Here is a 20,899-nt window from a genome sequence, read left to right as displayed (position 1 = left end):
TGTGTGATGAAACTGCACATTTTAGAGTGGCCTTTTACTGTGGACAGCCCTAAGGCACACCTGTGCAATAATCATGCCGTCTCATCAGCATCTTGATACGCCACACCTGTGAGGTGGATGGATTATCTCGGCACAGGAGAAGTGCTCACTAACACAGATTTAGGCAGATTTGTGAACAATATTTGAGAGAAATAGTCCTTTTGTGTACGTAGAAAAAGTCTTTGATCTTTGATCTTTTGAGTTCAGCTCATGAAAAATGAGGGCAAAAACAAAAGTGTTGCGTTTATAATTTTGTTCAGTGTATATTACTCGTAAAAAGCTAGATATTGCGAATACATTTTGCTTCTAAAATAAAATAACTGCTTTAATTTGTCATTGCACTAACGTAAAAAAGCCTGTAAAATATTTATTGTTAGATGATGAATAAACTTATACAATTCATTTAATAATTTGTGTACAATATTCGGCTTAAATCAATCAAACTATCAAATGATTAGTTGATCCCTCCTAATTTCATGCCTTTAGCAGTAAATCCGTTTTATGACAGTTGATAAGGATATTTTAAATAATTGAAAACATTTAGAAATATAAACACAAAAATTGGATACGCTTCACGATTATGCGTGTCAACCTTGCGCAGGGAAATGCTAATCTTCTCTGTATCGTTCCAATTTTAGTACATGTGCTGCCTAGACAGCACGGGTTTATCGTGAGGAACACATATATTTAGCGTTCCGATACTGGCTATTAATGTGCATGACGGTAGCCAAAAAGTGTAGACAAAAATTAAGGATAAGAGCTGTAAGTTACACAACACGTTGGTTATATCGCAGAGCTGTATATGAGAAATCTTGATAACATTAAAAAATAACAAAAACGTACATTTTAAGAGAGTTTACTACTGTTGTAACAAGCATTCTGAGACATATGCAAAATACTCGCGTTCTTGCGAAATGATTGGCCTTTTCGTTTGTCGTTGCCCCGCCCCCTCAGTGTGTCTGCAAATCAGAAGCGGGGAATGTCAGGGAATCAGATTAATAAATCAGGCGTTTATCATTGTTTAGTGCATACAGTATTTAGAAAATAACATTATTTCATATTAATTCGAACTATTGTAAAATTATAATTATAATACATTTCGTAATGACAGTTCAAAAAAGGCTGATGGTAGACTTTGTAATCATGCTATTTTCTTATTCCATATCAGTGATAAATTGTTTAACTCTTTCTGGAGCGGATGTAGTCTAGGAGGTATTCTGTTAACATAAAAGCATCTAAAAAAATGTATACCATTTAAAAAATAAAGTTGTTGTAAATGAATTGCAGGGGCGGGGCTTAAGCGCACCACGTGATTAGAGATTACGAAGGTTATTATATTTTGATGAAACATTACGAGGTCAATAATAATTATTATTATTAAATGAAACATATGTACAGATTATTTGTTCATAGTAAGATATATACAACATGCATTTAGATTTTGAAGGTTCATTTCATGCTTTTTATTTTTTATTGAAATAACAAGGAATACAGAGTCATACAAAACACTTGAATCTATTACAAAATTAAGATCACAATTCAGCATCTTGTATCAAAAATCAATCATACATCTAATACATCAAGTATCCTTCTCAACAGCTGAGATGTCGTGACAGCGACTGTTCTGTACTGAAGTATTGAAGAGAGCTGTAAAAACCATTAAGTCAGTGGAAAATAGACTAACATTTGGTACAGTTAACACACAGTTTTCTTTATGTATATGATTTTCCCCCAAATAAAATGAGAATTTTAGTTATATTATCCGTTTCCTATAAACCGGTATGTTTATTTCATGCTGTCAAAATCTCTAAAAATCTTCTAACAAGAGGAATCATTTTAAGTAATATTAGCAGAATTTAAAGCTCTTAATTAAATACTCCATGAAACAAAAAATCAACATTTTTATGATTATTAATTAATTTAATTAATTAATTTAATTTAACTTAAATTAATTTAAGTTGTACGTACTGTTTCTACAAATTAAACAATACATATGATTATGAATGACTGACATTGTTATGTTGAAGAATACATATATTTCTGTATGTGTGATTTATATTTCTGAATATGTGGACTTTTATTTTGGTACGGCCTCCTGAAGTCACGTGACGCAGTTCCGGCTGCAGCGTCGCTCTCGGCACCATGACAACAGCGGGTCTCTCTCGAGTGAGGATCTGAGATGAGTTGAGCTGTTGTGCTTTACCTCACATTACTGAAGGAAACTCACTGCATTCTCTACAGGTACAACACGCCTTCATTCACCCTCGCGAGTGAGAGCAGCGGCACACAGGTTATACCGCGAGACTGGGGCAGTTTGAGCAGAAACGAGCGGACAGATTCAGCAGAATCTCGAACTCATGTAGAAGAAGCGACTCAGATTATACTGTATATCATCTAGATGTGATTATGACTGTTTAATTAAACTTTTGCTGCTTTTGTAGACCCTCCTGTTTCAGTCATATTTATAGTCTGACTAATCCTGCACATATGGGCTCCGTCAGAGATAATAGCCAGCGTGTATTATTGTATAGTTAATGCACAGAAGTTGCATCTGTTGGTCTGGATTAGCTGTGCTAGTTAAGTAGTCAGCAGTTAGTTAGCAAAGCTGCTTGGATGGCAGCCAATCAGACGCGCCGCTGGGGTCACGTGACCCTTCAGTCAGCATCAGCTTCATCATGTCTTGCCCTGTCCAGTATAAGTCAGACAGACTGTGTGTCAGACATAAATGTGTTCCCATCAGCTTTAAATTATCAGATAGATGATCAGACACTCCGTAAGTTATTATTCCTTATATTCTCCATTGTTGCGGCTCCTCTCTTCCCAGTCTGTCAGTAACGCTCTGTTTACTTCCTGTCTCTATGAAGCCCCTCCTTCTGAAAAGCACACTGTGCTCTGATTGGTCGGCTGGAGCAGTGTGTTGTGATTGGTCGAGCGCTTCGAGTGTGTTTGGGAAATGCCCCGCCCCTTACCATAACCGCCAGTTTAACACACTACTAACTAACTCAACCAGGCCCCGCCCCTTTATTCTGCGGATTAATTATTATAATGAGGAATATTGTGACGTGTTCATTCCCGGGAGAAACTCAAGACTAATGGAGGCGTTTCAGGAGTTCAGGAACACTGACACTGATATAGAGAAGAGCTGGAGCTTCTGCATGATCACACAGCAACATCACACACTGAACACAGATGAAGATGGGAAACAAGGAGCAAACACACCTCTCTCTTTTTCCTTTCTTTTACTTCCAGACCGCGCTCGAGTGCGGCTCCAGCTCCTCTGAAATCTTACATGTGTTAAAATCCGCATAATATCTCCCTTAGATTCAGATTCAGAGCATTTCCTGATCTCTGCCAGCCGGACGGTGAGAGACCGGTTCCTCTCCTCCCTCTCTCGAACCCCTGTAGCTGAAACACACACACACACACACACACACACACACACTGGGTGAACATATATGGCCTCAGCGGAGGTGAGTGTGTAACACACTGTGGGACCCGGGGCAGAACCTCTCGAACTCCGTCAGTCAGCTTACTGACACACTCACCAGAAGAGCTGGTGTCCGGAGTTCTGGTCACTGAAGATGAAGGAGCACACACTGTATTTGGTCAGGGGACGCTGTACCTGTGATGAAGAGTGTGTGTTTGTGCCTGAGGGTTCTGCATGGAGATGTGAAGCCGTGATTGGTCCTCTGTGTTGCAGGATGTCTCTGTTCAAGGCTCGTGATTGGTGGGCGTCAGTGCTGGGCGAGGGGGAGGAGTTTGACCAGGGCTGTCTGTGTGTCGGGGACGTGGATAACAGTGGCAGTGGATACGGTGAGTTACACACTCTCTCCAGCGTCTGACCAGCCACGGACACACACCAGATCACCAGGGCCTCGTCTATAACCGCTGCGTCACACAGAACAGGCCCTGACAGAGCCGCACGCCACTTCCGACAAATAAGTTTGCAAATATGCACAACAAGGCCTTTCTGTTTCCATTAAAAATATAAAGCAATTAAAATTCGGCCGGTGGAAAAGATTGAGAAAAACTTTCTCTGAAATGTATTTTACAATATTGGATTTATTTATTCTAAAGCAAGGCAAGGATCGTCTACTAAATGATTTTTAGCATTGTAATGTGACGCACATGCATATCTCATATTTTCCTAATGTCTTGTACTGTTAAATACCATGTGGATGAATATGAATATGCAAATGATATGCAGATGAGGATATAGTAAACGAGGCGTTGTAAGCTCATATATGGTTATTTCAGGAGGAGACGCGTGTTCACAATCTTCCTCTGACTGGGATTATAAAGGGAATTCTGCGCAGGTTCTGGCGTTCGCACTGGTTTATAAGTCTGAATATTTTTTGCCGTTCATCATTTTTGTATTTCGGGCGCACGTACACTTTTAGTGAGGATCCCACACACAGTTTTATAAAGGAGACCCCAGAACAGTTTGATTCCTTGGCAGTTTCTGATACTGAATATAGATTGAGACCCGACACATTTCTGTGTGTTTTAGACCTGCAGAAACACTTGTGTCTTTAAATTCAGTGCTAAACCCGGAGTGTGTCGCCCATCCTCTGGCCCCCGCTCCTCTCTCACCAGCCTTCTCCAGGGATTCAGCAGCTCCACAGCCATAGTCCACACACACATTCACAAAGCTGTGTGTTTGTATGACAGCTCGGCCTGTGATGAGAAGCCTGTGAACATGATGACATGGATCTTAAATAGATCGTGCTCTTGTTCACGGTAATATACATCATTCTCCGCATTAGAGCCGCAGGATTCTGGATATATGGAGAATCACCATTCATTAGTTTCAAACCGAGATCATGATTCTCCCACGATCCTGAATAGTCAACTAATCAAAATAACATGTCCTTCACTAGAGGTTCTGACAAAATGTTAATTGCTTGAGTCTAATTAAAATGTTTAATTAATCTTAATGAATTATATATAAAAAAAAGGTTTGAGTGAATGACTCAATGACTCCCTCATAACGACTTCACTTGTTTCATTACTGGATGAATCAGTGTTTCTGCACGAGTCTCTGGAGTAACCGCCGCTGGTCTCCACCTACTGGAGTAACCGCCGCTGGTCTCCACCTGCTGGAGTAACCGCCGCTGGTCTCCACCTACTGGTGTAACCGCCGCTGGTCTCCACCTACTGGAGTAACCGCCGCTGGTCTCCACCTACTGGTGTAACCGCCGCTGGTCTCCACCTACTGGAGTAACCGCCGCTGGCCTCCACCTGCTGGAGTAACCGCCGCTGGTCTCCACCTACTGGAGTAACCGCCGCTGGTCTCCACCTACTGGAGTAACCGCCGCTGGTCTCCACCTACTGGAGTAACCGCCGCTGGTCTCCACCTACTGGTGTAACCGCCGCTGGTCTCCACCTACTGGAGTAACCGCCGCTGGTCTCCACCTACTGGAGTAACCGCCGCTGGTCTCCACCTGCTGGTGTAACCGCCGCTGGTCTCCACCTACTGGAGTAACCGCCGCTGGTCTCCACCTACTGGAGTAACCGCCGCTGGTCTCCACCTACTGGTGTAACCGCCGCTGGTCTCCACCTACTGGAGTAACCGCCGCTGGTCTCCACCTACTGGAGTAACCGCCGCTGGTCTCCACCTACTGGAGTAACCGCCGCTGGTCTCCACCTACTGGAGTAACCGCCGCTGGTCTCCACCTGCTGGAGTAACCGCCGCTGGCCTCCACCTGCTGGAGTAACCGCCGCTGGCCTCCACCTACTGGAGTAACCGCCGCTGGCCTCCACCTACTGGAGTAACCGCCGCTGGCCTCCACCTACTGGAGTAACCGCCGCTGGCCTCCACCTACTGGAGTAACCGCCGCTGGCCTCCACCTGCTGGAGTAACCGCCGCTGGCCTCCACCTGCTGGAGTAACCGCCGCTGGCCTCCACCTACTGGAGTAACCGCCGCTGGCCTCCACCTACTGGAGTAACCGCCGCTGGCCTCCACCTACTGGAGTAACCGCCGCTGGCCTCCACCTACTGGAGTAACCGCCGCTGGCCTCCACCTACTGGAGTAACCGCCGCTGGCCTCCACCTACTGGAGTAACCGCCGCTGGCCTCCACCTGCTGGAGTAACCGCCGCTGGTCTCCACCTGCTGGAGTAACCGCCGCTGGCCTCCACCTGCTGGAGTAACCGCCGCTGGTCTCCACCTACTGGAGTAACCGCCGCTGGTCTCCACCTACTGGAGTAACCGCCGCTGGTCTCCACCTACTGGTGTAACCGCCGCTGGTCTCCACCTACTGGAGTAACCACCGCTGGTCTCCACCTACTGGAGTAACCGCCGCTGGTCTCCACCTACTGGTGTAACCGCCGCTGGCCTCCACCTACTGGTGTAACCGCCGCTGGCCTCCACCTACTGGAGTAACCGCCGCTGGTCTCCACCTACTGGAGTAACCGCCGCTGGTCTCCACCTACTGGAGTAACCGCCGCTGGTCTCCACCTACTGGAGTAACCGCCGCTGGCCTCCACCTACTGGAGTAACCGCCGCTGGTCTCCACCTACTGGAGTAACCGCCGCTGGTCTCCACCTACTGGAGTAACCGCCGCTGGTCTCCACCTACTGGAGTAACCGCCGCTGGTCTCCACCTACTGGAGTAACCGCCGCTGGTCTCCACCTACTGGTGTAACCGCCGCTGGTCTCCACCTACTGGTGTAACCGCCGCTGGCCTCCACCTACTGGAGTAACCGCCGCTGGTCTCCACCTACTGGAGTAACCGCCGCTGGCCTCCACCTACTGGAGTAACCGCCGCTGGTCTCCACCTACTGGAGTAACCGCCGCTGGTCTCCACCTACTGGAGTAACCGCCGCTGGTCTCCACCTACTGGTGTAACCGCCGCTGGCCTCCACCTACTGGAGTAACCGCCGCTGGTCTCCACCTACTGGAGTAACCGCCGCTGGTCTCCACCTACTGGAGTAACCGCCGCTGGCCTCCACCTGCTGGAGTAACCGCCGCTGGTCTCCACCTACTGGAGTAACCGCCGCTGGCCTCCACCTGCTGGAGTAACGGTGTAACTCATACAGTCTTGATTTGAAGCTTCAAGTTACTTTCAAAAGCTGATTTACTCTATTCTGAGTTATTTGGGTTATTGTAAGACAGAAATAACGATACTGTGTGTTAGTGAAGCTGTTTCATATCTATTCATGACAACGGCTCTCTCTGGATCTGAACGCTCGCTGTGATCGTCAAAGGTTTAATAGACAGAGACGAGTCACTGTCATTCAGGAGTAAGATCATGTGTGTGTTTGAATCGAGATCTTGTAATGATTAATCGTGCTGCTCTAATACAAATATATCTATATATATATATTAGCAGTGAGCCAACAATCACCACTGTGAGTAAACCCAGAGTATGAAGATGAATCAAACATCAGATAAAGCCAAACGACAGGGATCAGCAGTGATGAAGTAGCCCTCATCTCATCTGTGATGTTCAGGACAGCTCATCTCATCTGTGATGGCTTTAGATGCCATGTTGAATTGTATTTGGATGAAAACAAGTCTGTGAGGAACAGATGTACAGTCACTGTGTAAAGGCTTCAGAACTCACCTCTTCCAGAGCTGTTCTGTGCAGTCTCCCCTGCCGTCCTCGTCCCTGACAGAAGTGGAGGACATGGGGGATTGGGGGATCAGTGAGCGGTGTGTGCTGAGCTGACTCTGTTCTCTCCCGGTCTCCAGATAAGATCGTGGTGGGCAGCTTCATGGGGATGCTGCGCATCTTCTCCCCACACCCGTCCAAAGCGCAGGAGCTGAGCGAGGCCGATGTGCAGCTGCTGGAGGTGCGCTTCCCCGAGCCCGTCGTGCAGGTGGAGCTGGGCAAGTTCGTCTCGTGAGTCTCACACACCATCACACCATCACATCAGCTGGGTAACTGTCTGACACAGCCTGATCGACCGATGTCATGACATACACAACCTGCGAAATTCAGTTCAATTTAGATGAGCGGGGCTATTTTATAAAGTGTTTGATGATAATTCTCTGATAAGAACACATGCTCATAAACTATGATGAAACACATTTACTGAATAAATCCCTCCATGAGCAACAAAACCCTCAGCGGAGGCTGTGATTGGATAGCTGGAGTAACGAGTGGACCAATGGCGTCGCAGCGTCTCTAATGTTGGTTTGGTGTTCCTGAAGTGTGTGATCAGAATGATGTGGTGTAACTCCCTCCAGAAGCGTCTCACACACACGAGTGTGTTCCCGAACACCAGCATCCGGACGCCAGAGAACACGACAGCGTTTACTGTGTGTCTGACGCTCGACACACACTCGCTTATGATGGAGGGACAGAGAACGATTGCAGAAACACACACTTTAGGACTGATGTTCAGTGTCGGTGTTCCAGAAGTGCTCAAACTCTTGGTTAGATGAGTTCCTCTGTTAGCATGTGTTCTCAGGACTCTTCTCTCCTCAGGTGTTCAGAGCTGCTTCACCTGGCAGTGCTCCACCCCAGGAAGCTGTCCGTCTACGCTGTGTCAGGTCGGTTCTCCTCAGACTCAGACCCGTGTGCTCAACTTACTCTATGACTCTTTACACTTGATATCTTACAGTCTGTGCCCTGGCACCATGCATATCTCTTGAACAGAATTAAAGTCTTGAATGTTACCGAGCTGGTCTGAGCTCATGAAGTCTGTTATATTGTTCACTAGGGGTGTAACAATATATCATGTCATAATATATCGCAATACAAAAATGCAACAATATGTATCGTGGATAATTTACCCAAAATAAAAATGAATGTGTAAGGAAAAAAAAAGTTTTCAGAGTTTTAGTGTCAGTACTGCATTAAACTAGTATCTATAATGTTGAATATAATGTATAATAATGCAATGGGTGGATATGTGTGTCTTGATAATGCCAAATGTCTGATGTTACCAGTAAAAGTGGCCAACATTATTATAAATATATCTAGTCAGTGACAGAGTAAAGCATATTCATCTACAATAATTCTGTGTTTTCATCTTCAGAATCATGAATATTGTTATTCTGGTAAATCAACAGTAATTTTTTGTTAACCTTTCATCATGTCTTGGAGTATCACAATAATATGGTATGGTGACATGAGGGTATGGTTACAGGCCTCTTGTGATCTGATCTTCACATGTGTGTGTGTGTGTCGGTTTCCTCAGGCACTGCTGGGAATGTTGAACACGGGGACCAGTATCAGCTGCGACTGGTTTATGAACACAACCTGCAGAGGACAGCTTGCAACATGACGTATGGCCCGTTTGGGGGTGTGACAGGTCAGTGATGTCATCTTTAGGGATGCTCGATATATCGGCCACCATATCCGTATCGCCCCATATATGATCATTTTTAATGCTACCGTTATCAGTCTGATAAGAAGATTTGGCCGATATATTAAAGCTGATAAATAATGGATTATTTCCTTCAGCTGAGACTCTTCAGATGTTCAACATGATGGGTTTGAAATGCTTGAAATATGACAATCACTTCAAAAAGGAAAATACAGTTCAGGTCAACATGTGCAGCTCAAGTCTGTCATATCGGCTACAACACATCATCATGAGAACATCATAACTGTGTGCTTGGAACATGGCTTTTAATGGTGAGACTTTTGTTTTTGCAATCAGGCTCTCAAAACTTATAGATTAATCTGGCAATATATCGGTTATCAGCTTTCAAATATAAAGAATTATCGGTATCGGCCAAGTTTTCATATCGCTAGTCATCTTTATTACATGCACAATATTAGCCTCTCATTCAAAAATATTCACTAGATAGAGTTGAGTTAAGCTGTTTAATTGTGGCTTTTTGTATGAAACGTTCTCTCATGAGATATAATTGATCGTTAGTGTGATGGACTGGATTCAGTTCAGGTCTCAAACTTTACAATATTAGATAACATTCTGCTTTTTTTAGATTTTCCTTTTCATGCAGTGAGTAAAATTGCTGTTCGTAAATGTAAAAGGTCTGCAAAGTTGTAAAGATCAAAGTGCACAAAAAGAAAGAAGCAATTTATCCACATTTGCATAATGCCAGCCTGTGATCTTCATTGGCTGAACAGCATCTCTTAGCTCCGCCCTCAAACACTGTAGTGTATCTGAGACTGGAGGAGTTTGGTTCGTGTTGTTCGTGTCGAGAAGACGCTGTTTTCTGAGATTGATACAATAAAACCCACGCCATCGTTACTGTTCGTATCACTGAGATCAAGAGCCGAGATTCAGATATGATAATGAGCGTTTGCTTTCTGACCAATCAAAGCAGAGCAGCTCTCAGAGAGGCGGAGCTTACAGAGACTGAATCTTTGATGGAGGCGTTTCATGTTTATTGTTAGTCCATGTCAGCTCAGGTCCATTAAATAATATTAACAGATACAACTTTTGATTTCAATGATGTATTATTAAATGCTGAAATGAACTCTAATATTAATAAATGCTTACTTAATTTTAATGAATGCAATTAACAATTAACTTATTGTAAAGTGTTCCCCACTGTTCTTCTCGTGGATCTCGATGAACATCGGCTCGTAGCTTCTGTGTTGTGATGAGATCTCTCCTGTTTGTGCGAAGAAAGCTGATTAAAGTCAACCTTCTATAAATAAAATAGTGGAACATGCTTGTTTAATAGGATTTTAGACTTATCTGTGGTCATGCAGTTCCGTTATCAGCCACCTGAGGGCAGCACAGGCTCTCTGCTGGAGATCATCAGCCACACACACACACACACACACACACACACACACACACGCACACACGCATACACGAGTGTGAACTGATGTGATGATGCCTAATAGAGAGCCTAAGTCCCTCCCCTTCCGGTCGACCACCATGGGACCTTATTTCGGAAAAATATTGTATGGTAGTCAATGGCGAGAGACAACAAATATTTTGATCTCGTTTGAATTGTGCCCTGATTTACACATATGATGTTTGTCAATTTAAAAGATACATTTTAAAGTCAAGAAAGTCGCAGCTTGATGTAAAACTGCTGAGGTATAAGACTGTGAAAATACGTAATTACAAAGACTACAAACCCAGAAGGCGCACATGTGACGTCATACCTTTTCTCTCAATGAATGAAGCTAACTTTACTGAAGCTAACGTCTGTCATGTTTTCTATAGTCTTACATTATAATCGTAACGTTACGCCGTCATGCCTGAGTGTTTTGAGCCAGAATACACACATACGAGCAACGGATCTTGTGACGTACATAGTGCGAGACGAGAGATGTAGTTCATTGAGCGATTTTCACATAAAACTAAACGTTACTCTTCTGTTTTATGACAAACTGCGACTTTCTTGACCTTCATAATTACCTTTTAAATTGACAAACATCATATGTGTAGTTCAGGGCACAGTTCAGACGGAATAAAAAGATAAGTTATCTCTCGCCATTGACTTCCATACATATTTTTTCCGAAATAAGGTCCCATGAGCCGGAAGCGGAGGGGCGGGACTTAGGCTCTCTATTAGGCATCTGTAGATATTCAGCTTTTGCCATTCAAAGTAGATCCAACAATACTTGTATCCTGTCACCTGCATAAAAAATAACAAAAAGTGTGTTAAAGGGGCTTTTGTTCAGAGTTAATGAAGTTTTGACCATCTTTATGTATTCCATAAAAGGAAACAAATAGATGAAGAAATATTTGGTAAAATCTTTTAAACATAATTGATTTAACTGAGCCAGAGGTTTGGCTTCTAACACAGCCAAGAGTGAAAATATATCACAGAACAAGCCAGAAAACATTTGCACATATGAATTTTTACGTTAGCCCTGCTATTCTATTTGATGCTTTGTTTATTATTATAAACTATATAGTTCTGACTGGATGAGCTGCTTCAAGGCCATTGCAACACATCAAATCACCAAGATGCACCAAAAGATATTACTTAGTATTTAGTCTTTAGCAGTGATGTTGTTATTATTATTTATGAATATATATATATATATATATATATATATATATATACAGTACCAGTCAAAAGTTTGGAAACATTCCTATTTTTAATGTTTTTGAAAGAAGTCTCTTATGCTCATCAAGCCTGCAGTTAAAAAAAAAACAAAAAAAAAAACAGTAATATTATGAAATATTATTACAATTTAAAATAATGGTTCTCTTTTTTAATATATTTTAAAATGTAATTTATTTTTGTGATGCAAAGCTGAATTTTCATCAGCAAGTACTCCAGTCTTTGGTGTCTTATGATCCTTCAGAAATCATTCTAATATGCTGATTTGATACTCAGTTATTATCAATGATGGAAACAGTTGTGCTGTTTAATATATTTTTTTGGAATACTTTTTTCAGGATTCATTGATGAGTAAAACGTTAACAGCATTTATTCATAAAAACAGCATTTATTCAAAATAAAAACATTTCTAACAATATAAATCGTTACCATCACCTTTTATCAATTTAACGCATCCTTGTTGAATTAAAGTACTAATTTCTTAAAAAAAAGAAAAGTTATTGTTCCCAAACTTTTGAACGGTAGTGTATATTGTTACAAAAGATTTCTATTCTAAATAAATACAGTTCTTTTTAACTTTTTATTCATCAAATAATCCTGAAAAAAGTATCTCAGGTTATAAAAAAAATATTAAGCAGCACAACTGTTTCCAACATTGATCATAAATCATCATATTAGAATGATTTCTGAAGGATCATAAGACACCAAAGACTGGAGTACTTGCTGATGAAAATTCAGCTTTGCATCACAAAAATAAATTACATTTTAAAGTATATTAAAAAACAGAACCATTATTTTAAATTGTAATAATATTTCATAATATTACTGTTTTTTTTTTTTTTTTTTTTTTTTTTAACTGCAGGCTTGATGAGCATGAGAGACTTCTTTCAAAAACATTAAAAATAGTAACGTTTCCAAACTTTTGACTGGTACTGTATATATATGACCGAGGTCCTCTGCTTCCCTGAGAGTGTGTGAGCGAACACAAGCAGGGTAGAGCAGCGGATGCCTGACCGAGGTCCTCAGGGCCGGGTCTCAGTACAGTAGAGCTGCTCTCTGCTTCCCTGAGAGTGTGTGAGCGAACACAAGCAGGGTAGACCAGCGGATGCCTGACCGAGGTCCTCAGGGCCGGGTCTCAGTACAGTAGTGCTGCTCTCTGCTTCCCTGAGAGTGTGTGAGCGAACACAAGCAGGGTAGAGCAGCGGATGCCTGACCGAGGTCCTCAGGGCCGGGTCTCAGTACAGTAGAGCTGCTCTCTGCTTCCCTGAGAGTGTGTGAGCGAACACAAGCAGGGCAGACCAGCGGATGCCTGACCGAGGTCCTCAGGGCCGGGTCTCAGTACAGTAGTGCTGCTCTCTGCTTCCCTGAGAGTGTGTGAGCGAACACAAGCAGGGTAGAGCAGCGGATGCCTGACCGAGGTCCTCAGGGCCGGGTCTCAGTACAGTAGTGCTGCTCTCTGCTTCTCTGAGAGTGTGTGAGCGAACACAAGCAGGGTAGACCAGCGGATGCCTGACTGAGGTCCTCAGGGCCGGGTCTCAGTACAGTAGTGCTGCTCTCTGCTTCTCTGAGAGTGTGTGAGCGAACACAAGCAGGGCAGACCAGCGGATGCCTGACTGAGGTCCTCAGGGCCGGGTCTCAGTACAGTAGTGCTGCTCTCTGCTTCTCTGAGAGTGTGTGAGCGAACACAAGCAGGGCAGACCAGCGGATGCCTGACTGAGGTCCTCAGGGCCGGGTCTCAGTACAGTAGTGCTGCTCTCTGCTTCTCTGAGAGTGTGTGAGCGAACACAAGCAGGGCAGACCAGCGGATGCCTGACTGAGGTCCTCAGGGCCGGGTCTCAGTACAGTAGAGCTGCTCTCTGCTTCCCTGAGAGTGTGTGAGCGAACACAAGCAGGGTAGAGCAGTGGATGCCTGACCGAGGTCCTCAGGGCCGGGTCTCAGTACAGTAGTGCTGCTCTCTGCTTCTCTGAGAGTGTGTGAGCGAACACAAGCAGGGTAGACCAGTGGATGCCTGACCGAGGTCCTCAGGGCCGGGTCTCAGTACAGTAGAGCTGCTCTCTGCTTCCCTGAGAGTGTGTGAGCGAACACAAGCAGGGTAGACCAGTGGATGCCTGACCGAGGTCCTCAGGGCCGGGTCTCAGTACAGTAGAGCTGCTCTCTGCTTCTCTGAGAGTGTGTGAGCGAACACAAGCAGGGTAGACCAGCGGATGCCTGACCGAGGTCCTCAGGGCCGGGTCTCAGTACAGTAGTGCTGCTCTCTGCTTCTCTGAGAGTGTGTGAGCGAACACAAGCAGGGCAGACCAGTGGATGCCTGACCGAGGTCCTCAGGGCCGGGTCTCAGTACAGTAGTGCTGCTCTCTGCTTCTCTGAGAGTGTGTGAGCGAACACAAGCAGGGCAGACCAGTGGATGCCTGACCGAGGTCCTCAGGGCCGGGTCTCAGTACAGTAGTGCTGCTCTCTGCTTCTCTGAGAGTGTGTGAGCGAACACAAGCAGGGCAGACCAGCGGATGCCTGACCGAGGTCCTCAGGGCCGGGTCTCAGTACAGTAGAGCTGCTCTCTGCTTCTCTGAGAGTGTGTGAGCGAACACAAGCAGGGCAGACCAGCGGATGCCTGACCGAGGTCCTCAGGGCCGGGTCTCAGTACAGTAGAGCTGCTCTCTGCTTCCCTGAGAGTGTGTGAGCGAACACAAGCAGGGCAGACCAGCGGATGCCTGACCGAGGTCCTCAGGGCCGGGTCTCAGTACAGTAGAGCTGCTCTCTGCTTCTCTGAGAGTGTGTGAGCGAACACAAGCAGGGCAGACCAGCGGATGCCTGACCGAGGTCCTCAGGGCCGGGTCTCAGTACAGTAGAGCTGCTCTCTGCTTCCCTGAGAGTGTGTGAGCGAACACAAGCAGGGTAGAGCAGCGGATGCCTGACCGAGGTCCTCAGGGCCGGGTCTCAGTACAGTAGTGCTGCTCTCTGCTTCCCTGAGAGTGTGTGAGCGAACACAAGCAGGGTAGAGCAGCGGATGCCTGACCGAGGTCCTCAGGGCCGGGTCTCAGTACAGTAGAGCTGCTCTCTGCTTCCCTGAGAGTGTGTGAGCGAACACAAGCAGGGTAGACCAGTGGATGCCTGACCGAGGTCCTCAGGGCCGGGTCTCAGTACAGTAGAGCTGCTCTCTGCTTCTCTGAGAGTGTGTGAGCGAACACAAGCAGGGCAGACCAGTGGATGCCTGACCGAGGTCCTCAGGGCCGGGTCTTAGTACAGTAGAGCTGCTCTCTGCTTCTCTGAGAGTGTGTGAGCGAACACAAGCAGGGTAGACCAGTGGATGCCTGACCGAGGTCCTCAGGGCCGGGTCTCAGTACAGTAGTGCTGCTCTCTGCTTCCCTGAGAGTGTGTGAGCGAACACAAGCAGGGTAGAGCAGCGGATGCCTGACCGAGGTCCTCAGGGCCGGGTCTCAGTACAGTAGAGCTGCTCTCTGCTTCCCTGAGAGTGTGTGAGCGAACACAAGCAGGGCAGAGCAGCGGATGCCTGACCGAGGTCCTCAGGGCCGGGTCTCAGTACAGTAGAGCTGCTCTCTGCTTCCCTGAGAGTGTGTGAGCGAACACAAGCAGGGTAGAGCAGTGGATGCCTGACCGAGGTCCTCAGGGCCGGGTCTCAGTACAGTAGTGCTGCTCTCTGCATCCCTGAGAGTGTGTGAGCGAACACAAGCAGGGTAGAGCAGCGGATGCCTGACCGAGGTCCTCAGGGCCGGGTCTCAGTACAGTAGTGCTGCTCTCTGCTTCCCTGAGAGTGTGTGAGCGAACACAAGCAGGGTAGACCAGTGGATGCTTGACCGAGGTCCTCAGGGCCGGGTCTCAGTACAGTAGTGCTGCTCTCTGCTTCTCTGAGAGTGTGTGAGCGAACACAAGCAGGGCAGAGCAGCGGATGCCTGACCGAGGTCCTCAGGGCCGGGTCTCAGTACAGTAGTGCTGCTCTCTGCTTCCCTTAGAGTGTGTGAGCGAACACAAGCAGGGCAGACCAGCGGATGCCTGACCGAGGTCCTCAGGGCCGGGTCTCAGTACAGTAGTGCTGCTCTCTGCTTCCCTTAGAGTGTGTGAGCGAACACAAGCAGGGTAGACCAGTGGATGCCTGACCGAGGTCCTCGGGGCCGGGTCTCAGTACAGTAGTGCTGCTCTCTGCTTCCCTGAGAGTGTGTGAGCGAACACAAGCAGGGCAGACCAGCGGATGCCTGACCGAGGTCCTCAGGGCCGGGTCTCAGTACAGTAGTGCTGCTCTCTGCTTCTCTGAGAGTGTGTGAGCGAACACAAGCAGGGTAGACCAGCGGATGCCTGACCGAGGTCCTCAGGGCCGGGTCTCAGTACAGTAGAGCTGCTCTCTGCTTCTCTGAGAGTGTGTGAGCGAACACAAGCAGGGCAGACCAGCGGATGCCTGACCGAGGTCCTCAGGGCCGGGTCTCAGTACAGTAGAGCTGCTCTCTGCTTCTCTGAGAGTGTGTGAGCGAACACAAGCAGGGCAGACCAGTGGATGCCTGACCGAGGTCCTCAGGGCCGGGTCTCAGTACAGTAGAGCTGCTCTCTGCTTCCCTGAGAGTGTGTGAGCGAACACAAGCAGGGCAGAGTAGCGGATGCCTGACCGAGGTCCTCAGGGCCGGGTCTCAGTACAGTAGAGCTGCTCTCTGCTTCCCTGAGAGTGTGTGAGCGAACACAAGCAGGGTAGACCAGTGGATGCCTGACCGAGGTCCTCAGGGCCGGGTCTCAGTACAGTAGTGCTGCTCTCTGCTTCTCTGAGAGTGTGTGAGCGAACACAAGCAGGGTAGACCAGTGGATGCCTGACCGAGGTCCTCGGGGCCGGGTCTCAGTACAGTAGTGCTGCTCTCTGCTTCTCTGAGAGTGTGTGAGCGAACACAAGCAGGGTAGAGCAGTGGATGCCTGACCGAGGTCCTCAGGGCCGGGTCTCAGTACAGTAGAGCTGCTCTCTGCTTCCCTGAGAGTGTGTGAGCGAGCACAAGCAGGGCAGAGCAGCGGATGCCTGACCGAGGTCCTCAGGGCCGGGTCTCAGTACAGTAGAGCTGCTCTCTGCTTCCCTGAGAGTGTGTGAGCGAACACAAGCAGGGTAGAGCAGCGGATGCCTGACCGAGGTCCTCAGGGCCGGGTCTCAGTACAGTAGAGCTGCTCTCTGCTTCTCTGAGAGTGTGTGAGCGAACACAAGCAGGGCAGACCAGCGGATGCCTGACCGAGGTCCTCAGGGCCGGGTCTCAGTACAGTAGAGCTGCTCTCTGCTTCTCTGAGAGTGTGTGAGCAAACACAAGCAGGGCAGACCAGCGGATGCCTGACCGAGGTCCTCAGGGCCGGGTCTCAGTACAGTAGAGCTGCTCTCTGCTTCTCTGAGAGTGTGTGAGCAAACACAAGCAGGGTAGAGCAGCGGATGCCTGACCGAGGTCCTCAGGGCCGGGTCTCAGTACAGTAGTGCTGCTCTCTGCTTCTCTGAGAGTGTGTGAGCGAACACAAGCAGGGTAGACCAGTGGATGCCTGACCGAGGTCCTCAGGGCCGGGTCTCAGTACAGTAGAGCTGCTCTCTGCTTCCCTGAGAGTGTGTGAGCGAACACAAGCAGGGTAGACCAGTGGATGCCTGACCGAGGTCCTCAGGGCCGGGTCTCAGTACAGTAGAGCTGCTCTCTGCTTCTCTGAGAGTGTGTGAGCGAACACAAGCAGGGTAGAGCAGCGGATGCCTGACCGAGGTCCTCAGGGCCGGGTCTCAGTACAGTAGAGCTGCTCTCTGCTTCCCTGAGAGTGTGTGAGCGAACACAAGCAGGGTAGAGCAGCGGATGCCTGACCGAGGTCCTCAGGGCCGGGTCTCAGTACAGTAGAGCTGCTCTCTGCTTCCCTGAGAGTGTGTGAGCGAACACAAGCAGGGCAGACCAGTGGATGCCTGACCGAGGTCCTCAGGGCCGGGTCTCAGTACAGTAGTGCTGCTCTCTGCTTCTCTGAGAGTGTGTGAGCGAACACAAGCAGGGCAGACCAGCGGATGCCTGACCGAGGTCCTCAGGGCCGGGTCTCAGTACAGTAGTGCTGCTCTCTGCTTCTCTGAGAGTGTGTGAGCGAACACAAGCAGGGCAGACCAGCGGATGCCTGACCGAGGTCCTCAGGGCCGGGTCTCAGTACAGTAGAGCTGCTCTCTGCTTCTCTGAGAGTGTGTGAGCGAACACAAGCAGGGTAGACCAGTGGATGCCTGACCGAGGTCCTCAGGGCCGGGTCTCAGTACAGTAGAGCTGCTCTCTGCTTCTGTCTCCTCTCCACCAGTAAGCTGGTGTGTGGTGAGCGTTCTGGCGCAATATGGCTGCCGACGCATCATCCAGGTGGATGCTGCACATTGGTGGTGGTTGAGGAGATCCCCCATTCTATGTAAAGCGCTTTGAGTGCCGAGAAAAGCGCTATATAAATGTAATGAATTATTATTATTATTATTATTCTCTGAGAGTGTGTGAGCGAACACAAGCAGGGCAGACCAGCGGATGCCTGACCGAGGTCCTCAGGGCCGGGTCTCAGTACAGTAGAGCTGCTCTCTGCTTCCCTGAGAGTGTGTGAGCGAACACAAGCAGGGTAGACCAGCGGATGCCTGACCGAGGTCCTCAGGGCCGGGTCTCAGTACAGTAGAGCTGCTCTCTGCTTCCCTGAGAGTGTGTGAGCGAACACAAGCAGGGTAGACCAGTGGATGCCTGACCGAGGTCCTCAGGGCCGGGTCTCAGTACAGTAGTGCTGCTCTCTGCTTCTCTGAGAGTGTGTGAGCGAACACAAGCAGGGTAGACCAGTGGATGCCTGACCGAGGTCCTCAGGGCCGGGTCTCAGTACAGTAGAGCTGCTCTCTGCTTCCCTGAGAGTGTGTGAGCGAACACAAGCAGGGTAGACCAGTGGATGCCTGACCGAGGTCCTCAGGGCCGGGTCTCAGTACAGTAGTGCTGCTCTCTGCTTCCCTGAGAGTGTGTGAGCGAACACAAGCAGGGCAGACCAGTGGATGCCTGACCGAGGTCCTCAGGGCCGGGTCTCAGTACAGTAGTGCTGCTCTCTGCTTCCCTGAGAGTGTGTGAGCGAACACAAGCAGGGTAGACCAGTGGATGCCTGACCGAGGTCCTCAGGGCCGGGTCTCAGTACAGTAGTGCTGCTCTCTGCTTCCCTGAGAGTGTGTGAGCGAACACAAGCAGGGCAGACCAGTGGATGCCTGACCGAGGTCCTCAGGGCCGGGTCTCAGTACAGTAGAGCTGCTCTCTGCTTCCCTGAGAGTGTGTGAGCGAACACAAGCAGGGTAGACCAGTGGATGCCTGACCGAGGTCCTCAGGGCCGGGTCTCAGTACAGTAGTGCTGCTCTCTGCTTCCCTGAGAGTGTGTGAGCGAACACAAGCAGGGCAGACCAGCGGATGCCTGACCGAGGTCCTCAGGGCCGGGTCTCAGTACAGTAGTGCTGCTCTCTGCTTCCCTGAGAGTGTGTGAGCGAACACAAGCAGGGCAGACCAGTGGATGCCTGACCGAGGTCCTCAGGGCCGGGTCTCAGTACAGTAGTGCTGCTCTCTGCTTCCCTGAGAGTGTGTGTGTGGTCTGGGTGAGTGGAAGTCTGCCGGCAGAGAGAGTCTGTAACACCTCCTGTAATCACTCTCTGGGAAAGACACAGAAGCACACGTACTAGTTCCAGTCGAGAGAAGAATCTCTACCCTTCTGTTTCCACCAGCATTATATCCTAGTCTAGAGGAGTGACTGTAGTCCATCAGTATATATATATCTGTTTGCTCCTGCTTCATGCTTTATCTGCGCTGATGTTATTGAGTGTGTGTGTGTGTGTGTTCTCCTGTGTGTGTGTGCAGGGCATCACTTCATCTGTATCCAGTCCATGGATGGGATGCTGATGTTCTTTGAGCAGGAGAGTTATGGTTTCGGCCGCTTTCTGCCTGGGTTCCTGTTACCTGGCCCACTGAGCTACTGTATCCGCACAGACTCCTTCATCACAGTCTCCTCCTCACGACAGGTGGAGTGCTACAGGTCAGACACACACACATACACACATACACACACACACACACACACACACTGAGCTACTGTATCCGTACAGACTCCTTCATCACAGTCTCCTCCTCACGACAGGTGGAGTGCTACAGGTCAGACACACACACACACACACACACACACACACTAATACTCACATTCATTCTTATTGAACTAACACGATATCTGGTAGGATATATATCATCTGCAATAATAATATGGTAATAGGCTTTATGCCGGAAAAAGTGTTAACGGCCGGACGACTGACCAATATCTGTGGGCTTTTAATGGACTCAGCTAAACTAGCTGAAACGAAATTTCATTCGTTTTAATTATATAAATGTTTGTGTGAATAAAAAAATACTTTTAGATATTAATCTGCAAATGTGATGGACATAAGTTATGGTCGCCTTTGGCATGAAAGCATCAGGAGTGAAACTGCTCTATATTTAATGAAGGACAGAAAGACCTGAAGGTGAGAGTTGTCATGGCAGAACTACAAACACGGATGAAGTGTTTAAAGTCCCACTCCGATCATATTTTGAGCTATTTTTAAACATTCTCAGTGGTCTTTAAATTATGATTATGCCGTTTTTAGCCAAAATCACAAAACCTGTGCCGTTTTCTGGGACTTCGCTTCAGCAGAGCGGCAGTAGCTCATTAGCAATTCGCCTCTGCGTTGTGGGCGGAGCCGTTGGCACGGAGACGACCGAATTATTATTATCCGAAGTTAATCAAAAGTTATCACCGATCATTATTTCACTCCGAGACGTCGCAGTAAAAAACAGCTCGACTTCGCCTCGATATTTCATCCCTCCCACAGTGATCAATCAGGACATATTTAGTATCAGTGGATTGCTCGGAATTTCGGGATTATTAAGATGCTACTGTCACC

General features: G+C 47.8%; 1 protein-coding gene across 2 annotated transcripts in view; it reads left to right on the top strand.

Moving 5' to 3' along the window:
* Positions 1 to 2,141: 2,141 nt before the first annotated feature.
* bbs9 (Bardet-Biedl syndrome 9) overlaps positions 2,142 to 20,899 on the top strand; it is a 187,735-nt gene continuing 168,977 nt past the window's right edge. For both annotated transcript variants that reach the window (XM_079895076.1, XM_079895077.1), the window contains exons 1-6: positions 2,142 to 2,280; positions 3,740 to 3,852; positions 7,734 to 7,884; positions 8,473 to 8,537; positions 9,188 to 9,301; positions 19,827 to 20,001. In XM_079895076.1, coding sequence (XP_079751202.1) covers positions 3,741 to 3,852; positions 7,734 to 7,884; positions 8,473 to 8,537; positions 9,188 to 9,301; positions 19,827 to 20,001 — 617 coding nt within the window. In that variant the 5' untranslated portion in view covers positions 2,142 to 2,280; position 3,740. The remainder of the gene's footprint in view (positions 2,281 to 3,739; positions 3,853 to 7,733; positions 7,885 to 8,472; positions 8,538 to 9,187; positions 9,302 to 19,826; positions 20,002 to 20,899) is intronic.

The sequence above is a fragment of the Squalius cephalus genome, assembly GCF_949319135.1.
Source record: "Squalius cephalus genome assembly, chromosome: 15".
Classification (NCBI taxonomy): Eukaryota; Metazoa; Chordata; class Actinopteri; order Cypriniformes; family Leuciscidae; genus Squalius; species Squalius cephalus.
This window is presented reverse-complemented; position numbering and strand designations above follow the sequence as displayed.